General features: G+C 46.1%; 1 protein-coding gene across 3 annotated transcripts in view; it reads right to left on the reverse strand.

Annotated features, from left to right (window-relative positions):
* Positions 1-20,733, reverse strand: part of LOC135260516 (vasoactive intestinal polypeptide receptor 2-like) — an 81,684-nt gene that overhangs the window by 14,930 nt on the left and 46,021 nt on the right. The window contains exons 1-4 of one of the 3 annotated variants that reach the window (XM_064345792.1): positions 19,932-20,720; positions 10,029-10,131; positions 4,886-4,993; positions 1,189-1,280 (exon numbers count right to left, since the gene is read on the reverse strand). In XM_064345792.1, coding sequence (XP_064201862.1) covers positions 1,189-1,280; positions 4,886-4,993; positions 10,029-10,131; positions 19,932-19,982 — 354 coding nt within the window. In that variant the 5' untranslated portion in view covers positions 19,983-20,720. Of the gene's footprint in view, positions 1-1,188; positions 1,281-4,885; positions 4,994-10,028; positions 10,132-19,931; position 20,733 lie in introns of those variants that run through there. The other 2 variants (XM_064345794.1, XM_064345793.1) reach the window with 2 other exon arrangements.

Raw genomic sequence — 20,733 nt, forward strand, 5'->3', positions numbered from 1 at the left:
CACTCGCTACGCAATCGCCTTGCTGCTGCACGCTACAACCACTACAGACACACGGCTCGGGGCACCACGGGGGGGGGGCTTAAACAACTTGGGCGTCAGGGTAGTACAATGGGTAAGGAACTGGTCTGGTAACCTAAAGGTCACAGGTTCAATTCCCGGGTATGACACTGCCATTGTACCCTTGAGCAAGGTACTGAACCTGCATTGCTTCAGTGTAAGTTGCTCTGGATAAGAGAGTCTGCTAAATGTCTGTGATATAATGACTTGCTTAAGGCACACAGACTGTGTCCACAAGCTACAAATATCTGCTGGGACCGAATTTATATCCCAAAAATTTCTGTCGGACTCTGTGACGGTACACATTGCCATAGCAGCAGACTTGACGGACAGCTCGCGGGCACGCTCCTGAAGCTCTGATACCCTGTGCTGTGCCCCAGATGGCAGGGTGCCCAGCAGCCTGGCAGGACGATGGCAGGGGGAATTACCACCTCACCCACTTCCAGGAACAAAAAAACCTCTAAACAACTCAACTGTGCCCAGAGTCTGTGCTGTGGAGGTGCACATTACTCACACCCAGACTTTCAGGTAAACTTCTGTGGAACTTCACTTCAGACATGATTTCACAAACACACACACACAAAAACAAACCCCGGAAGAATTTTATCACCATCAAACTGCACCCAAACCAAGGTATTATTAAATAAGTTAATAACATGTACTAGGTTCAGTCAGGTACAGTATGCGACCAGTGTATTGTTCTTTATCCAGCTGTATCCTCAAATGAATGGTTTCAATCATGATTTGTTTTCACCTCTGAATTGCCAATGAAGTTCATTTTAGTTGGAACTGAGTGTTGATTCAGATTTCCTGATGGTGTTGCATGTAATTGTAGGTGAGTGTTCAGGACAAGCGTTGACCGAACCTGAGCCACAGTGAGTTGAATGGCCTGTGTGCTGAAAGTTTGGAGCCACAGTGAGTTGAATGGCCTGTGTACTGAAAGTTTGGAGCCACAGTGAGTTGAATGGCCTGTGTGCTGAAAGTTTGGAGCCACAGTGAGTTGAATGGCCTGTGTGCTGAAAGTTTGGAGCCACAGTGAGTTGAATAGCCTGTGTGCTGAAAGTGTGGAGCCACAGTGAGTTGAATGGCCTGTGTGCTGAAAGTTTGGACTCCTAGCAGTGAAATGCTCACCTTGTCATGCCGTGTGTCACTCCCACAGGCGCTGGTTATGTTGGGAAAAACGTCAGACCAGCCGTCAGCCGTGCAGTTCTTACTGATATATCCTGAGGGAAGGGGAAAGTTTGGTCATCCTCATCTGGAAATAAATCACCCTCCTCCCCCCTCCCCCCCACCCCCCAGCCCGCCACTCATCCAAGATCACAAACTCAAATCCTAGAGGGCTGCTGTGATCGCCACTCTTTGATGTGCTCCTGCATCTAAGTGCTTAATTTAAGTCACTGTTTGGCGAGACAGTCCGCACACCATGTTTCCAAGGTCTTAACTGGCTGCTGATTGAAAGGAAACCACAAAAACCAGCGGAGAGACAGCGCCCCCTCCAGGACTGGAGTTAAACCTGCACACACAGCGCCCCCTCCAGGACTGGAGTTAAACCTGCACACACAGCGCCCCCTCCAGGACTGGAGTTAAACCTGCACACACTGTGGCCCCCTCCAGGACTGGAGTTAAACCTGCAGACACTGCAGCCCTCCAGGACTGGAGTTAAACCTGCACACGCAGCGCCCCCTCCAGAACTGGAGTTTGAGACCCCGGCTATAGATGACAGATGTCAATTTTGAATCCTGGAGGACTGCAGTATCCGGTGGTTTTCTGTGACTTTCAGCACTTATACATTTAACCCTTTGATTGGCTAAAGAGTTCCTTATAATTCTGCGTACCTTTACTCTGTATCAATCAATCTTTATGTTTCGCTCATTTCGTACAACTGAAAGCAATACAACGCATTTCACGGCCTAACCTGGCAGCTGACTGAAAGGAAACCAGAGGAACCTGCAGACATGGCAGGCCTCCAGAACTGGAGTCCAATATCCCTGCTTCGCATGCATTTCAAAATGGCCTCCTGTTTGCAGAGACACACACAGGACTCTGTGAGCTCATCACAGCTCTGATTGGCCCAGACACCGAGCTCACACTGCGAGCTCACGGGCAGAGTCCTCTCTGTCTGGGATTCCAGGATTAATCAGGAAAACATTCGCTGTCCTGTTTTTTTTTTTTAGTTTTTTTTTTTTTAACGGAGCACGTCTACATGACAGGGATCAGAACGAGGGGGAAAAACATGAATAAATGTGACAGGGTGTGACTGGCAGTTGCGAGGTCTTCTTGCGGGCTGCGAGTGACCTTAACACGTTACTCAGCTCGAGACCCGCAGCTGTATAGACCACGACTCCTCCATCAACACCCTCTCAAACATCTGTGAGCCGCTGTCTGGGATGGACGAAGGAGAATTTAACATGGATTTTTTTCGCCCGCATGAAATATTTCAGCCGGTAGTTTGGCTAATGCCTGGAATATTTTGATGCATGATATCACAGTGAATAAATGAATGCATTTATTTGACAATTTAAAAACAAGATTTCATAAGACGGCATAGCAGACAGTAATCCTTTAAAAGCATTTGAACATAGACATGTCAAAAACATCCAATTCATTACGGTTAATGCAACACAGATGGATATGACAGGACAACACATTCAGCACAGGACAGACAGCATACTGGCAGATTATATTAGTATATATAATAAGCTGTACTGTATGTGTTTTGTGCTTGTGGAGCAGTGACCCTCCCTGACTCCTGGCTGCAGTTTAGCAGGTTCACCCCCCCCCCCCCCCCACCCCCACCCCCACCCCCTCCCCGCTGCAGACGGCTGCGATACCTCCGCAGCGACGCTCTCCAGCGGGTGCCGGCGAGGATAAACACACCCTTCAGTCGAGGGCTGGAGAGACGGCTCGGGGCGTCCGAGGCATGCTTTCCCCTCCGGAGGAGGATATAAACACGCCGCGGTACGAAAGCGTGGGGAACGGGTACGGTGGCAGGGGAATGTAAACACTGGCAGAGCGCGCTAATCTTCACGGCCCCCCCGGTGCATTCTGGGAAGGGCCAGAGGTGGCCCGGAGGAACGGTGTTTTTTTTTTTTTATGAGAGCTCTCAAATTTGGACGGTTGTTTACAGGACCGCTGTCTGGCGCTACCGGCTTATCGGTCAGCGGTTGCCATAGCAGCTCGCTGATGACAGGTAAAATGTGCAGGACGTGTAGGGGCATCCCCTGAATGGGACGAAGCTTTTTTTGGGTAAACGGCACGTCCCAGCACCCGGCTTATACAGAGACTGCGGGCAGCTCTAGTGTAGAGCCCGTCTGCCACCCCGTGCTCTGGAGACGGTTACCACCACACAGCCTCCGTCTGGGATACATATCTCTCCCTCTCTCCCTCTCTCTCCCCCTCTCTCCTCCCCCTCTCCCCCTCTCTTCCCCTCTCCCTGTTTTCTCTCCATCTCACTCTGTCCCAGTCTCTATCCGTGTCTCTCTCTCTCTCTCCTTCTCTCCCTGTCTCAGTCTGGGATACGTCTGTCTCTGTTTTCTCTCAGTCTCGCTCTCTCACTCTCTCTCTCACTGCTGGAGGCTGTGGAATAAATCCTGGAATAACTCTAAATTTTAGCATTTTTCATTTTAATTATATTTCTGTAACTGTACGCAGAGAAAATGCAAATGCATGGCTGTATTGGCATTGCCTTTTTTGGTTAAGATACAGAAACTCCAAAACTGTGATACTCTGGAGAAACTCTCTGTAGAAATATTCTTTTTCCTTCCAAATCATTTTGTCCTCCCTCATTTATACCCAAAATTCAGACAGGCTGATCAATGCGTCGAGGAAGTGAGACAAATTGGCTGGATTTAAGAGGCAGATCTTTGTGTCTGTGTAATCCTGGCCTCCCTCAGTACAACCCAGCCTCTCAGCCTCCCTAACCCAGCGCTCAGTCCAGCCCAGCCTCTCAGCCTCCGTAACCCAGCGCTCAGCCTCCACCCCAGCCTCTCAGCCTCCCTAACCCAGCGCTCAGTCCAGCCCAGCCTCCCTAACCCAGCGCCAGTCCTAGCCTCTCACCGCCTCTCAGCCTCCGTAACCCAGCGCTCAGTCCAGCCCAGCCTCCCTAACCCAGCGTTCAGTCCAGCTTTCTCATGGTTTACACCAACATGCTCCATGAAGGTGAAGACTTCACCTCTCTACCAGCAGTTGAGACCAGTGCAGGTGCCCGCCTCTCCACCAGCCGTCCCTAACCATCTCATGTCCCAGCCCCTTCACCTGTAGTACAAAAGATCATGTCAGTCTGCCTAGCTCCTCCCGCATTCAGTCACCACCTGGCTTCTCTCCTGTCTCTCTTTAAACTTCAGCCTCCGTAACCTAGATGCTTATAGTTTAAAGCCTCCCTAACCCAGCGCTCAGTCCTCCTTCCCAGCCTCTCAGCCTCCCTAACCCAGCGCTCAGTCCTCCTTCCCAGCCTCTCAGCCTCCCTAACCCAGCGCTCAGTCCACCCCAGCCTCCCTAACCCAGTGCTCAGTCCTCCTCCCCAGCCTCTCGGTCTCCCTAACCCAGCACTCAGTCCAGCCCAGCCTCCCTAACCCAGCGCTCAGTCCAGCCCAGCCTCCCTAACCCAGCGCTCAGTCCTCCTTCCCAGCCTCTCGGTCTCCCTAACCCAGCACTCAGTCCAGCCCAGCCTCCCTAACCCAGCGCTCAGTCCAGCCCAGCCTCTCTAACCCAGCGCTCAGTCCGGTTTTCAATTTACACTGGTTTAAAAACCTTTTTTTTTTTTTTTTTTTTTTTTTTTTTTTTTTTACACATGACTGAAAACCAATAGGAGAGGATGAAGACTTTGTACCGTTTCTACCGAAGAAAGTTTTGAGAACTCGTGGGCAGGGGATGGTGACCGTTTCTCCGATCTCAGCACGGTCCCAACACGATATGTTGTCCCAGAGTCCTTTGCACCCTGTAGTAAAAAAAAAAAAAAAAAAAGAATCATGATCAGTTCTGTTCTATTCTAGTGATTCCTCTCTGCTTCCCGCATATACAGGACTACTGATTATTTCTTAATCTTTCTTTGGCTTCTTTCCTGTTCTGCTTTTTTAATCTGTATTCTGAAGCACTCTGTAACTTTGTTTTGAAAGATGCTAAATAATTAATGATTATTATTAAAATAAAACATACATTAAAAATTTTTTTCTAAATATTGAAATTATCAATCTATTGCATCTATTCAAGGTGAAACCTAAAGAATAAAACCTTCAAACTCATCAGAAGAAACCTATAATTTTTTTCTCTTTTATCATTTCAGTGATACTTTCTATTACATACAAACACACAACTTTGCATATTCAGACAATGGCTCGAATTCAAATCAGTACAAGTTGAATCAATACTTCTTTTTCTTCTGCCAAACTAAATTCATTTTTGGCTATTTCTGAACTCACAGCATTTGTGAAGCTAAACATGAAGATGAAGAAGTCTATTTGCATTAAATGCTCTGCAACGTTGATGACGAATGTTTATTTGTGCTCAGGGTAGAGAGAGCGAGTTCGAGGGATCTAAGGGTTGTCCTGCACACTTGTGTGTGCTGGGCCACTTCAGTGGTTACACAATGAGATTTATAAAAAATAAGAAGAAAGCATACATTTTCTTTTTACCAATCTTTGTGTTTTTAAATTAGAGTGCCTGAAGATTGTTTACGCCTAATCATTCTCTTTCTCACGAATGGATGTGTTTGATAGTGACAGTGTTTTGTGGGGAAAGATAATCATTACCCTATCTTCAGAATAATTGCGGACCAAGAGAAAACAGGCAGCCAAAGATTTTGTGCAAATTGTGCCCTTAATCGTTGTTGTCTTATTATTATTACTATCATTATTATTATTGTAAAGATAAACTCTGTAAAGCTCCTACCACTTGGTCCCTGTGATCTGCTATCTAGTTTGTCTAGGGTTCTTCGTATACGCCTCTTAATAACACTAACTGTTGTCTAATGTAATTGTTTTTCTCGCTTTAACAGTTAATTTCATTCGGGTTACACATCACATGGAGCTCGCCCGCTTTCTCTCTCTCTTAAATTAACACCTAACTGGTTTGTGGGGACACATCGAAACCTTTAATGAGTAGCCCTTCAACACTAATTCCTTGCACTCTAAATTAACATAACGGATGTTGCCAAAAATATGGTTTTAATTTCTCTGCTGCTTAAAAAGAATAAGAACCCCTTTGACTGTACTCATTATAGGCCCATCTCTCTCCTTAATTCTGGACAGTTCGGACAAGTGCATTTCTTCTTTAGCGCACCCAGACCAAGCAGGTTTTGCTAAAGGTCGTCTAGCATCGGATAACATTTGTAGTCTCTCGCACACAATAGATTTGGGGCCCAAAACAGACACAATCTTGCGCAGTTCTCTCCAGATGCCCAGAAGGCCTTTGGTTGACTGGACTGGAGTGACTTCAGTTATTTTTAAAACACTTTGGTATTTGGGCCTGGATTCCACGCGGTCCACACGTTATATTTGTCCCAGATTGCTTCATACCCAAACCAGACATGCAGGTGCTCCTCTAGGTCTCGTCTCGGTCCACCAAACACGGTCTTCCTTAATCTCCTGTTCCGTTACCCCTGCCCTTGGAACCTCCTGCTCAATCAATCAAGGAACACCCCTGCATTACCCCTGATATACCAAAGATTCAAGGTAAAGCCCTTAAAAGCCTTAGTTTGGGCTACACGTTGCCCACTCCCCCAGCATGGGAACTAAAAGGTTTTACCCATCAGTGCTGTCTGATCAGGCCTAATCTTTCTACGATTACTCAAAGATACGGACAAATGCAACATCTGTTCCACCCACTGAAATTGGGTCCTTTATGCTGATGCTTTGGTACTGTGATACCATTGCTGCTCTTTTGGGTTTCTAAAAAATCACAGAAAGGAGAATACTCCTTGCAGCTGCAACTGCTGCCAAGAAAACTATTGATTTATTCAAGACTTGGATTGTTTGTTAAAACGGCATACTGCACCTAGAGAGATCTACAGCAAAGTTAAACAGGTGCAATTAGCTCTACTCTGGATCATCGTTATTAGTGCCTACCAGTCATCACGGTCTGAGTAGAGACGTCCCGGATTGGTTGGCGGGTTTACCTTCCTGCCAGTGATTCTGGAGAGGGGATCCCAATCAGCTGCCATTATTTGACCAAGTACCGTCAGCACCGCCAACACAAGTTGTGTTGATTTAGTTTGAGTAGCTCTCTGTGCCCTAAATGCGGTGAGGTGAAGTGGCCCTAGAGTGATAAGACTGATTGGCACTCGCAGAGTCTGGCCTCATTCCCCCGTTTACTAAGGACTATGGCCCGCCCCTCCTTTTCTTAGTTTATTCATCCATTTATCCTTCACCCTTTCCCAACTTATTCATTCACTCATTCACTTACTGTCTCCCGCACTCACTCACTGCCCCGTCTCCCCTCACCTTTCACTGCATCACTACGCGGACCAATCAATCATATTTCTGCAAATCGATAAGTTCTGCTCTCCTTCTGTCTTCACCTGCCCGTCTCCTCGTTTCTTTGCCTTTCTTTTACACTTTCATTTTATCTTTTATTCTTGTATGACAGAGACTGCTCCCGTATGGGTGATGTGCAGGTTAAAAATACACACATTTTTAACATTTTCTTTCTAATGTCATTGGGTATACCTTCGATCAATATTTTGACATTTGTCAGGATGTTTAGTATTTTGGAATCTAATAAATAATTACATATATATTTTAAATAACTTACAAGTAAATGCACTTGTTACACAACCAAGTTTGGCAAATAAGTGGCTGTTGAACTTTGAAAAAAAGTTTGTAAAAATTGTTTTCCAGAGGTCAAATGTTCACTCTATTGCAACCTAGGACTTCATCAGATATTCGCTGAGATAAGAGAAAAGGGAACGGAAAGTATGTATGATAACAGAGTGCCTTTCCGTTCCCTTTTCTCTTATCTCAGCGATTATCTGATGAAGTCCTAGGTTGCAAAAGAGTGAACATTTGACCTCTTTTTTTCAAAGTTCAACAGCCACTTATTTGCCAAACTTGGTTGTGTAACAAGTGCATTTACTTGTAAGTTATTTAAAATATATATGTAATTATTTATTAGATTCCAAAATACTAAACATCCTGACAAAAGTCAAAATATTGATCGAAGGTATACCCAATGATAAAAAAAAATGTTAAAAATGTGCGTCCTTCCCTTGCTCCAGTGTACATGTCAAATGACTCATTAGCTTTAACAGCGTTTCTCAGAACCTGTTATCCAGAGGGGCGTACAAATGCAAACACAAGAGCAAAGGCCGTGGATCGAGGTGCAGCGAGAGGAACAGCGAGCTCACTCAGTGCCGACTGGCTTAACACCCCTATGGAACATTAGAGTTAAACAAACAAACAACGTCAAACGTTATTGTCGTGCAAACAAAAACGAACTGACATTTTGGGACTGGGAAAAAGGGCCGCAACATCTGATTGGTGGAGGAGCGGTCTGAAGAGGCGGGACTTCCGTCCGCATCACAAGACGGACAACGTCTCGGCTGTCGCGACTGCGGAGAGAGGCTCATTCTGTCACCGATAGGCCAGAACAGACAGGAAGTGCTGGCTCGGAGGAGGAGGAAGTTGCGGAACAGTGTGGTCTGGCTGCTAGTTAAGCCACTTAAATAAATGACTCATTGAGCCATGGAGATGTTGCATCACAAGATGGCCTAGATCTGAACATTAGCCCGTCTGTCAGCAGCGTCCCATCAGGGGCGTCCAATCTTTTCCAAAAAGGGCCGGTGTGAATGCAGCCTTTTGTCCTAGCCTGGCAGCAACACGTTCAATCGATTGAAACCCGTGATTACTTGACCCAGGTCCTTTTTTTGTAAAAGTGTTGGGCTAGAACAAAAGCCTGCGCCCACACAAACCCATTCAGCGAAAGCAACGCTGATAGGCCTTTCATACACCCTGACAAACAGACCCCTCAGTGCCGAGCCCCATGATAGGCCTTTCACACACCCTCACAAACAGAGACCCCTCAGTGCCGAGCCCCATGAATGCTCCCACAACCCTCTGCAGAATATAGAAAGGCCCCCATCAAATAACGATGATGATCAACACTTGAACACTATGAATTATGAGTTATGAATGCATGAAAACCACAGAAAATTAGCAGATTATTCTATTCTCCAACACCGCACAAAAAAAATAAAGTAATACTTTCCGAGAATTAATAAAAGGCATTTTAAAATCTTAATTAAAATTGCAAACGCTTTAAATTGCCATAACAGCATGGCATTGCATTTTAAGGCTTCAATTGTGCGTGTTTCATCAAATAAAGTTCATATTTGAAGATGGATTTGATTGGGCAAAGGGCAAAGCATTAAATCAAAATGATTTTGAGGAGAAAATGGTGCATGTCTGCACGGTGGGAAATATGGAGATAAACACTTTGAAGAACAGGTTTTTTGGAATGTTTTTTTTCAAAATTCTAAGCCAGTGCTCTAGAACTCATTTGCATTCAGTTCCCCGTAGGGATTGCGAAATCAGCATTAGAATGTTCAGTACTTTACAATCACACTTGTGATCGCAACCCTTATAGAGTCAAAGAAACAAATCATGTTGCTAGGCAAGATGAAGTTTAGAAGAGAACTGAGAAAAGCATGACAGATAATATTTCCATTTCATGTTTCAGAACTATAAGCAAATTTATACATGCATTTAAAGAAGAGCACACAATCATAATTTGGAGCAGTATTTAACTTTAATCGTTCATTATATTTTTCTTTCTAGGAACGTTTTCACTGACTACAACTTGCAGAACAAGGTGCAATCAGTTTAATACAATAGTAATGCACTCCTCCTCCAAGTAAGAATTTTTTTACAAAGAGATACATTGGATGACGACTCAAGTCAGTTTGATGTCTGGGTTGTTTTATCGCATGTTTTTAAACGTGGCGATGTACGTGTGATGGAGGGAAACGTGTACGTCCTCACCTTTGGAAACGGGTTTCTCCTGCTTCCGAAGCCGAGCGTAGCACTCCTCCTCATCCTTCTGAAGCTCCAGCAGAAAGTTACAGTCCGGATGTCTTCCGCTCACCTGAAGCACAGAGGGAAACGTTTGAAGCTGAAGCTGCCACAGCCTTCCCTAGCTTCAGTGTGCAGAGCGCTAGCACGTCCTTTCCTAGCTACAGTGTGCAGAGCGCTAGCACGCCCTTCCCTAGCTTCAGTGTGCAGAGCGCTAGCACGCCCTTCCCTAGCTTCAGTGCGCAGAGCGCTAGCACGTCCTTCCCTAGCTTCAGTGCGCAGAGCGCTAGCACGTCCTTCCCTAGCTTCAGTGCGCAGTGCGCTAGCACGTCCTTCCCTAGCTTCAGTGCGCAGAGCGCTAGCACGTCCTTCCCTAGCTTCAGTGCGCAAACACGTCCTTCCCTAGCTTCAGTGCGCAAACACGTCCTTCCCTTGCTTCAGTGTACATGTCACAAGAACCCATTCACTGGCCTACTCATCACTTTCCTCCCCACCTGGCTGGCACCTCCCTTCTGGCCACACCAGTTATTCTATTCTCAATCCTGGTCCTGGAGAGCCACTAAGAGTCTGCTGACTTTCGTTTTTTTTTTCGCCTTAAGATCAGAAAGCGCTTCAGACCCAAGAAAGCGGGTGACCTGAGACCGCTGTGTAATCAGCTGCCCTTCAGCGGCTCGATTGCTGCGCTACTCCAGTGTTGAGTGACGGCAGAAGCCAGCGGTGCTGGCGGCTCTCCAGGACCAAGAGCGAGGGCCTCTGGGATAAACCATTAGGGCGCTGCTTCACCTGCCGAAGGGGGGGAGGGGGGGCATCCCCCCCCCCTCAGCGTCAGTAGGGTCACTGCCAGCCAGCACAGGTGAGGTGTACTGCCCAAAATTCACTCGGCGCCACCCTGGGCCTTATCGGGTCATAAGGGCCCTCTTAGGCGTGACACTTATTTGCTGTTGTTACCCTTCAGTTCACATTCATGACATTTCAGCAATTAGCTGGTGAAACTGACCTCTTTCTCTGGCCATAAAGACACACTACACAAATAAGACAGACATGCGCGCGCGCGCGCACACACACACAATTACATTTATTTGGCAGATGCTTGTACCCAAGGCGACTTACAAAAGTGCATACCAACGGTCACTGGAACAACTACAAAACAGGTCAGATAAAGTACAATACTTATTTTGTACAGTTATTCATAGCCAAGAACACAAAGTCCAGTTCACACAGTGAACACACACACCCAAGAAGTCACATTGTGCATTAACATTGTTTGTTTCTCTCTGTGCTGCATCCTCCAAACCGCTGGTCTCACATTGTTACTTCACTTCGCGTCCCTTGCACACACAGACGATGCGTTCACCCTTGATTGGCCGTGCTTCTGCGGAAGCCGCCAGTGATTACAGCGGCAACCGAACGAGTCGGTGGGGGCACCACAGACACGGACACCCGCGCGCGCTGATTAGCCGCGGCTTCAAGGGTGTTTTTAATGAGGCTAAAGCTGCCTGGAAATCGCAGGCAATTTCGCCGCCTGCCGCGGACATTAACTGCAAACGCGTCTCAACTAAAAAACATTCGGTCAGATGAATCCACGCCGTTTATATGCGCGGAAATCCGGCGCTTTGCGACTTCTCGTTTTGTGGATATAAGCTGCGAAAACGCAGCGTGACAAACGCAGAAATTTTACCGACAGCTTCTTCCCCGAACTTGCACCTTTAAAAATAACATTTAAGTGCTCGTAGCAATAAATAGCCTATGTATTGGTATGTGTATCCGTAGTGATACATGTTGTTTTTAGACAGTGGAATGTCCGCTGTGGCTGAAGTTTCAAGCCGGGTGTTCTGTTTAACAGACAGAGAGGCACAGTGTAACGTAATCTCATTCCACATCCAATACCCTCTGCGAGCATCGCTTAGCTCAGGTATTCAAAATTATCTCTCGTTTATTGCGAATGAACAGCATGGAATCATTCATCACCTATTCCGTAAAGCATAACGTCAGCCCTGAAAACAAACAGCGATGCGGTTTATGAGGATTAATGGCCTTCATTTTGAAATAATTTCCACATCCCGACTGCCTACCGTTGTTCAGATAAGCAACGTTGTTCATAATGGTACATCTTATAAACGGTTTGTTGTTACATAACCATACTTGATGTACACCGTTTGATTTTGTTTCCATTTCATTATGTCTTTGTGTGGTGAAAAGCAAAAGTTCCAAATGCACCTAATGCAAACAGAACTGATCCTTTATACCCTGTCCTGTTCTGAGCCCGTTTGGTGGGAAAGCCACTTGGTACTTCCAACCTCTGCACACACTTCAAAAGTAAGCCTTGAAGCCAGCTGACCACGTCATACATAGTAGTAACAGTAAGATAATAGTAGTAAGTGTTTTTCTGTTTTAGACTACTCTACTCTAATTTACTTCATTCTACTCTACACTACCTACTCTACTGTTTCACACAACTCTACTCCAATTTACTTTAACTTGTTCTGCTTTATACTACGTCTCTGCTATACCTACTTTACTCTTTCTATACTTTCCACTACTCTACTCTGCTTTGCTTTGATTTATTGTACTCTACACTAATATACCTAATTCTACAGTTTTACACCACTTACTTTCCACTACTGGACTTTAGTCTGTTCTGCAGTACACTCTACTCTGCTGTACTCTACTCTCATTTACTTTATGCTCCTCTACTGTAATGTACTTTATTCTACTTTACTGCACTCTAGTGTACTCTACTAATTTACTCTGTTCTGCTCTACTCTCCTGTACTGCACTCTGCTTTACTGGCACGTAAGCAGGCCTCTAACTCCAATGCAGACTCCCAATGAGAACAGCAAAGTGATGTGGGGTCAAAGTGCAGTGATGTGGGGTCAAAGTGCAGTGATGAGAGGGGTCAAAGTGCAGTGATGAGAGGGGTCAAAGTGCAGTGATGAGTGGGGTCAAAGTGCAGTGTTGAGGGGTCAAAGTGCAGTGATGAGGAGGTCAAAGTGCAGTGATTAGAGGGGTTAAAGTGCAGTGATGAGTGGGGTCAAAGTGCAGTGATGAGTGGGATCAAAGTGCAGTGATGAGAGGGGTCAAAGTGCAGTGATGAGAGGGGTCAAAGTGCAGTGACGAGTGGGTCAAAGTGCAGTGATGAGAGGGGTCAAAGTGCAGGGATGAGGGGGGGTCAAAGTGCAGTGACGAGGGGTCAGAGTGCAGTGTTGAGGGGGTCAAAGTGCAGTGATAAAAGGGGTCAAAGTGCAGGAGTTCCCCTGAGGGGGACATTATAGTCCCAAGAAAGACAGCAAGTCCAAGAAGAAGTGCAGTGTGGACAACTTAACTTTTAATGCCGTCAGCCACCCCCCCCCCCTTTTTTTCCCTCCTCATTTTAGAATGGATAATTGTATTCCCTGGTTCACTTGTTGTTGCAAGGCTGCTCCCCCCACCCCATCCCATCCCAACCAATTTAGGAGCGAGCACAGAGTGCCCTCCTCTTCAACACCTGCTCCTGTTCGCACACCGGAGGCCACAAGCAGCTCCGAACAGCCCTTCAGACTCTTCTCCACAGGACTGGAGAGCCACATCCAGCTCATCAAAAGCAGGAAGCAAAAACAGTAGAAGAACAACTTTTTTCTTTTTCTTTTTTTTTAAAGGAATAAGAAAAATGTCCTCCAGTTGACAGAAAAAACCCCAAGGTGATTCAGCCTGTCACTTTTCACGTCAGAATGGCACCATTATTTAGGCCAGACGACGCGAGCTCCAGTTCACATTAAGCCACGGCGGTCCGGAAAAGCAATTTCCACGTCTGCGCGACACGGCCGTTTATCCAGAGTAAGAGAGACCGGGTCGTTTAGCATGTCAAACTGCCATTATGATCTATATTATACCTGCATGGAGTGCATCGAGAGCAGTGCAAAAATAATCACCTAAAATACAATTTAACTCGCAAGTCAGGAAGGCCACTGAACCAAGGTCATTCCCCCAAACCCCCCCCCCCCCCGCACCCACAACCACAGCAGTCGTGAATACAACCCGGCTTCACTCAAGGTGCAAAGACGCAGCTTTAATACCGACAGCACTGTCATTAAGACCGAAGTTTCAGGCACTGACCCCAGGAGAAGCCAATGGAGACACGCCCCTGGGAAAAATGACCACACAGATGAACCTGTAAAGCTGAGGATAAGCAAACAAAGAATCTCAGCTCACCGACCTACTTCTGAACTAGACGATTGGGTGCACCTTCCTGTAAGTGCTCTTATCCAGAGCGACCTACACAACTTTTACACTTCTTATATCCATTTACACAACTGGATATATACTGAAGCAATGCAGGTTACAGTAAGTACCTTGGGCTCAAGGGCACAACGGCAGTGTCCTACCTGGGAATCGAACCTGCAACCTTTAGGTTACAAGACCAGCTCCTCACCCACTGTACTACACTGCTACCCCTACTGTAACTGCCCACTTCCTGTAACTGCACCCACTCTACTCTGTTCCTGTGGCTTTTCACAATGTGCAGTTGGGCTGAATTTGAGGCAACGCCTCGAGTTTTTGGGCACGGAATGTTCTGAAGCTGCCGGTGGCCGTTTAGGGGCGCAGATGCTGTTTTAGGGGCTGCTGGATGACTCATCACGTTTAGAGCAGCGGGGGTCTTAAAGCCTTTCACATCCTGGGACCCCCCGCCCAGGCTCAGAATCGATATTCAGTCATTGCATATCGAGTCTGCCCAGGGACCCCCCCCCCCAAAGTCCCTTCAGAGGACCCCAGGGGGTCCGCAGACTCCCCTGTAAAAAAAACCCAGGAGTTAAGGAACGGGTCCAGACTGTGGACGGGGGGGGGGTGTATGCGAGCTGGGACCGTGGCCAATAGCCACGCGGGGCGATGCATAATCGGACACACCCTCACCCCAGGGAGGGAGGGACTCAGTCGGTCGAGACAACAGTGACTCGTCGCTCAACAGCGCCCCCGGTGGTCAGCCGGGTGCCGCAGTCTGCTGTGTATGAGGACCCTCTGATGCGCATGCGACTAAGCTCAACAGCGCCCCCCGGTGGTCAGCGGGGCGCCGCGGTCTGCTGTGTATGAGGACCCTCTGTTGTGTCCGCTGTGGCGGGAAACATAGCGACGGCTGTACTTTGTGCGTTTGGGAGGAGAGCGCGTGTGACCGATCCGCTCTAGTCCAATTAAAGAAATTGGAGGTCGCGAGAATGAGAACGGCAAGGTAATGCAATCAGCACACTCCAAATGGGGGCGGGGGGGGACAGAGGGGGGGAGCATTAAAAATGGCACAGATTAATGTGGTGCCTGTGGTGCCAATTCAAATGCACTGATTATGCAAAGGAATATGCATATCATAATACAGATCATACAAAGTTTGCACACAAGTTCACAAACTAGAACTTCATCACTATTCCGTACAGGCCTATTTTCTTTGCATAATTCAGCATAAGATTGGGGACGACTGGACAAAATCATGGTGCTTTTGTTCCCGAGACCAATGTCTCTCATTTTGAGCTTATCATATATGCAGTAATTAGAAAGGATCCGTAATATTCAAAATGAAATGGTAATTTTTTCCCCCCATGTAGCTAATAAAGTCTATTGTAATTCGGGATATGCGACCGTCATTTCCTTGCCGTGCACCTGACCTCTGAGTCGGGCATTGAGCTGGGAGCGGGTAACGGAGAGCGCGAGGCGTATATTTCTGTCCTTATCTACAGCCTGTAAATGAAATGAACAGGCGCATGAATCACACTGTACAAAGACGGGAACGCGCAACATACAAATTACCCCCGTATTCCTGGAGGCTACGGAATTCTCAGTAAGTCCGTTACCCTCAAGACAGACAGAAAGAGAATATTTCACGTATGCGCTAACGACCGGCACACGGCACCGCATTTTGGGCAAAGGATCGCGGTTCTCTCATGTGATCGCGTCCCCGAGCGAATTAACTGACTGGATTTTAAAATTTCGCAAACATTCTTTCCGAAACTGGCAGAGAACACCGAGCTCATTCTTTGAGGGAAATAGGGGAATAGTTACAAATTAGATGGCCTGGCCGTGTCTCAAAGTTATCTCTGAAACGTGTTCATGGCACAGCGGCACCTGACAGCCCCGCTGTGTCGACTTCCCAGCGCCGCGCAGCGGTTAGCACATCGAGCGAGTTCTGCGCTCGCGTCTGAGGTTGATTGTGTTACCATGGGGACAGTGCTCTTGCCTAGCCCACCGTGAGGTGCTGACAAAGAGTGCAGAATGACAGATCGCCCCCCTCCATCCCCCAGAATGGAAGTCACGCAGCAAGCCTGCATCGATCGTCCAAATACTGCGCGTGCTTTTCCAACGGCTCCTGTTGCTTTTGCGCCGTGACTCAGCTCGCAGTCCGTGGAAATTTTAAAAACATACCGCCAACTGCCGCTGACTGCCATTTAGGCTGACATGAATTTCTGCCACAGGAGAGAGCCACAAGTTTAGTTTTAAAAGTTTCCTTTGGGATTTTTTAAAACAGAAATTACGGTTACAGTAAATGACCTAATGCAACACAGTAAAATGTCCAGTGTTGATTCAACTCTTAACAGATAACATTTGGTCCCACATTCCAGAGTGAGGCCATATGTTATCTGTTAAGAGCTGAATTAGCACTGGACATTTTACTGTGTAGCTAGTCTGCTCGGCATAAATAAACCAAACCCCAGTATCTTAGCAACAATTTTCCGTTTTAGTAGCATCTTGCCAGTTAGCTCCTGTTAATGGTGAATGTTTCATGAACAGTTTATCTCCTTATTTACTTCCCTTTTTTATATAATCCGGCAAAAACAAACACGCAGTTCACACTGACGCAGGAAGGCTTTCTTTCAATTTTGAATGCCATCCCTGACGCAAATCGCCTGCCTGTGGGTGTGAAAAGAAGCTCATGTGCTCAGGGAATACGGTGTAATCCTGTTCTCACTACGGATACAGGAACCGATGGACAATTGCCGTTATATGGGCTAAGGACAGAAGTGGCTGCTCAAAGTTACCAGGGGTATTCTGAAACCACCACTCTAGCCAGGACATCCATTATTTCAGCCAAAAAGTTTGGTTTTGGTCCCTTTTACCTGCCAGATTTGGGTAACTACAACAATTAGCGAGCCTCACAAATCCCAAAAATATGGTGCAATTCTACTGGTTGCTTCAAAACGCAATATCCTTGCAGGTTTATACATACACCCCAATCACTGTCTTTCTCTGCAATGCCCTATGGGGAGGAAGCTTACACCCTGAATTTTTTCAACTTTTTTTTTTTTTTTCCTTCCATTTCTCTCCCAGACTTGGTGAACTTACTGATACCCGGTCCTCAGTTGAACTAAGACGGGGCCCAGAGAGAGCGTCTTCAAGAGATACTGGTTTTATCTTCAAGGGCCTGATCACACAAAGTCTCAGTACAGTGCATGAATTAATCACCATCTCCCCATCATCTTGGAGTGGGGACTTCAGGGCTCCTGTGAACATCCACAGGTTTCTCATTGGCGATTACATAAAATTTAGCGGGCACAAGGTCGGTGGCCATGGCGATGGCAGGAGGGACCAATCAGCCTCACCGCCCCCCCAAGTGCAGCACGGCGGCTTTCGGTTGGCCCCGGGTTCATCGCGTTCCTGCGGAATTTGGTCCGCTTAACTAGCCAATGAGAGACCAGCATCTTGACTCTACTCCAATCAGAGCCCACTGTTAGAGCGTGTGCTGTAATGACCAAAACAGCCAGTGGCTGGAAGGCTCACCCACAATAAACCAACTTATCAGACATACCACACGCTTAGTGATTAACCAGGCTTAATTTATACATACTATTAATTTTAAAACATAATAGCTATTGAAAGATAAAAGCTATGAGGAAAGACTTAAGATGCTTAATCTCAGCAAGCTTAGTAAAAGGAGACTCAGGGGTGATTTGACTGAGGCTATTAAATTCATGAAGGGGATCAACAAAGTGAACTACAAGAGATTCTTCAGCTTCAGTTCTGTTATTAGAACGAGGGGACAAATCAGCAAAAAGTAAATAATGTACAAACATTAGGACGAATTTTTTCCACGCAGAGAGTAGTCAGTGTGTGGAATAGCTTGGCAGGTCATGTAGCAGAGACAGGAACTCGTTATAAGATGAAGATACTACCTAATCTGACGGTAATCAGCGCACTCAGGAAAATGAGTAAAGTGTACCTAGTGCTCTGATTACCTTCAGACTAGATAGTATCCAATGCCATATCAAGCCTGGTCTTGAAAATCCCCAGTTTGTGCCTCTACTACATGACCTGGCAGGCTATTCCACATGCACAGTGACTACTCTGTGTGTGAAAGACTTCTTCCTAACGTCTGTATGGAATTTACCTTTTACTAATTTACATTTATGTTCCCCCATTCTACTAGAAATCAACCTGAAGAATCTCTTGTAGATCAAGTATGTATTGGTCTGTTCGTGTCATTATGTTGTGTCAATAATAATGTATAATTATTATTTATTGTTGTAGTTGCTGGCAGTTGCTGCTGTTGTTGTTACCACTCTTATTGTTACCATGAAACAATTATAGCTGTTCCTATGAATAATCTTAAAAATAACTAGATGAACTGAATAACTAAACCTGTAATAACACATTTTAATCTCCTTGTAATTAAACTGGAGCAGATTAGCAATAGCAAGGGTACGAGTGCTATTTTCAGGCCAGTGATGCATCTTGTAATTGCACCATAATGCCTGAAACTCAAGGATGTATGAACAAAACTAAGGGTCAGGACAGTATCAACCCAACAGGCACAAAAAAAAAAAACAAAAAAGATAAACGTTGGCGAGGGAACAACGGGCACCGACTTCGGAGGAGGAGTAGGGGGGGGGGGGGGCACCTTACAGGACGTACCGTGACATGGGCTCAGAGATACCGTCTCATACAGTCGTACAGATTTCAATTTCGATCAACGAAACGGCTTTAATGGAGCCAGGCAGTTTAGTTTCATAATCCGAGCTCTCTCCTTCCGCGTGTCCCGTGCACGTGCGAGTACAAGGTCTGAGAACTCAACGGCCTGAGAACGCGTGCACCTGTGCTCCTCTACCTGGACCACGTTCAAGTGTTATTCACCCCGCCAAGCCTCTGTACTGTAATTTCTTGGAAGGTTTGTATCTTTTGTGTATTTGATCTGACCCAGCCTAATTTCTGCCAGAAACAACGGAACCGGACTACCACCTATACTGCCAAGTCCAGCCCTCCCCTTGGCTTGTTTGCGCGCGAGCGCTTGGGAGGCGCGCCTGCCTCCCCACGAGCCCCTCTTTTGAGGTCACCGGTTCATTCCGCACTGAAGTTGGGACTGGGTTTACTCAATCAGGCGCAGTGAAAATCCCAGTCTATATCGTCCTAAGGGAAAATAATGCCCACATTTCACAATAAGTAGGCTACTGAAAAAAGATAATCTTTCAACATTCCAACCAACTGTATGCCCAATATGTCGTTCAAAAGTAGGTTACATTGTTATATGAGAACGCAAATTAATTCTGTGAGTGTTTCGCGATGTGCTACTAATTGGATGTTTCTAATAACTGAATACAATTTTCGTACTGAACATCGAATATTGCTTTCATGTTGCATAGGATAATAATAGGCGAGTTCTGCTTCGTGCCCACTCCACGTTAATTCGGTTAGATTCCGCGATGTGAGAGTAGCACTGAAACTCTCCAGGGAAACGCGTTTACGGCTCAATGAAACTCAAATGACCAAACTGGACTGATCTGATAGTAGCTTAAATAGAAATAGAACTCGGTGCAGTTAATGTTCTCGAGGCCCTTAATGCAATCTCTTAATTGTATTGTTTTTACATCACAATACAAACAATTAAATGGGATAAATGAGAAACAACATAAATCGTATACTTACATACGAGGCACACGAAAATGTAAGTAAAACAAACAAAGACAAACTTCTCATTTTTTGTGAAGATCAGTTTCTGGTTTGAATCACGGACCAACTTTCCAAAGTGCCATTAATCCTCTTAGGACGCGCGAAGGACTCACTACTCATGAGGTTCGTCTCCGTGGATCCAAAAAAAAAAAAAAAAAAAAAATCACACGAATTATGCTTCCTTTCCGTTACAAAAAACAGGAGTGACAATGACCCAAAACAATATCCCTCATACACAATTCCAGCGCAAGGCAGCTGAACTGAAACGCGGTGCGGTGCGCTCACAGTTCTACAGTCTGCTCGGCTGGCAGACTGGGTGTCTGCAGCCGTGTCACTGATCAAATCTGTTACTTCAGACAGAAAATGCAAAACCGTCGGAGCCGAGCTGTAACAAGCAGCGAAGCCACACTGTCACCAGCAGTCCCTATCCTCTGCCATTCTGGAAGAACTGTAACAAATACCGCGCGCTGTAAATCTCCCCAGGGAATATCAACTTATTGTACCGTTAGCCTGCATTATATAATTATTCTTGAGAGAGAGAGAGAGAAAGTAGCCTTCGCGTGCCCCCTGAAAACTCTCCATACTTAATTTAATTTATTTCGCCAATTCATTCGTTTTATCGTTACTAGGCGATTTTTTAAAATACAAATACCCCGTCGCTAAATTCCAAACCGTTTGCAGTCCGTACGCCTTACGACTGGTTCCCTTGATTTATATTGTATTCACAAACTTTGATATGAACGTGAGCGCGCATGTCGATGCTGGAAATAATTACTGG

Source organism: Anguilla rostrata, chromosome 8, assembly GCF_018555375.3.
Source record: "Anguilla rostrata isolate EN2019 chromosome 8, ASM1855537v3, whole genome shotgun sequence".
In the NCBI taxonomy this organism is placed as follows: domain Eukaryota; kingdom Metazoa; phylum Chordata; class Actinopteri; order Anguilliformes; family Anguillidae; genus Anguilla; species Anguilla rostrata.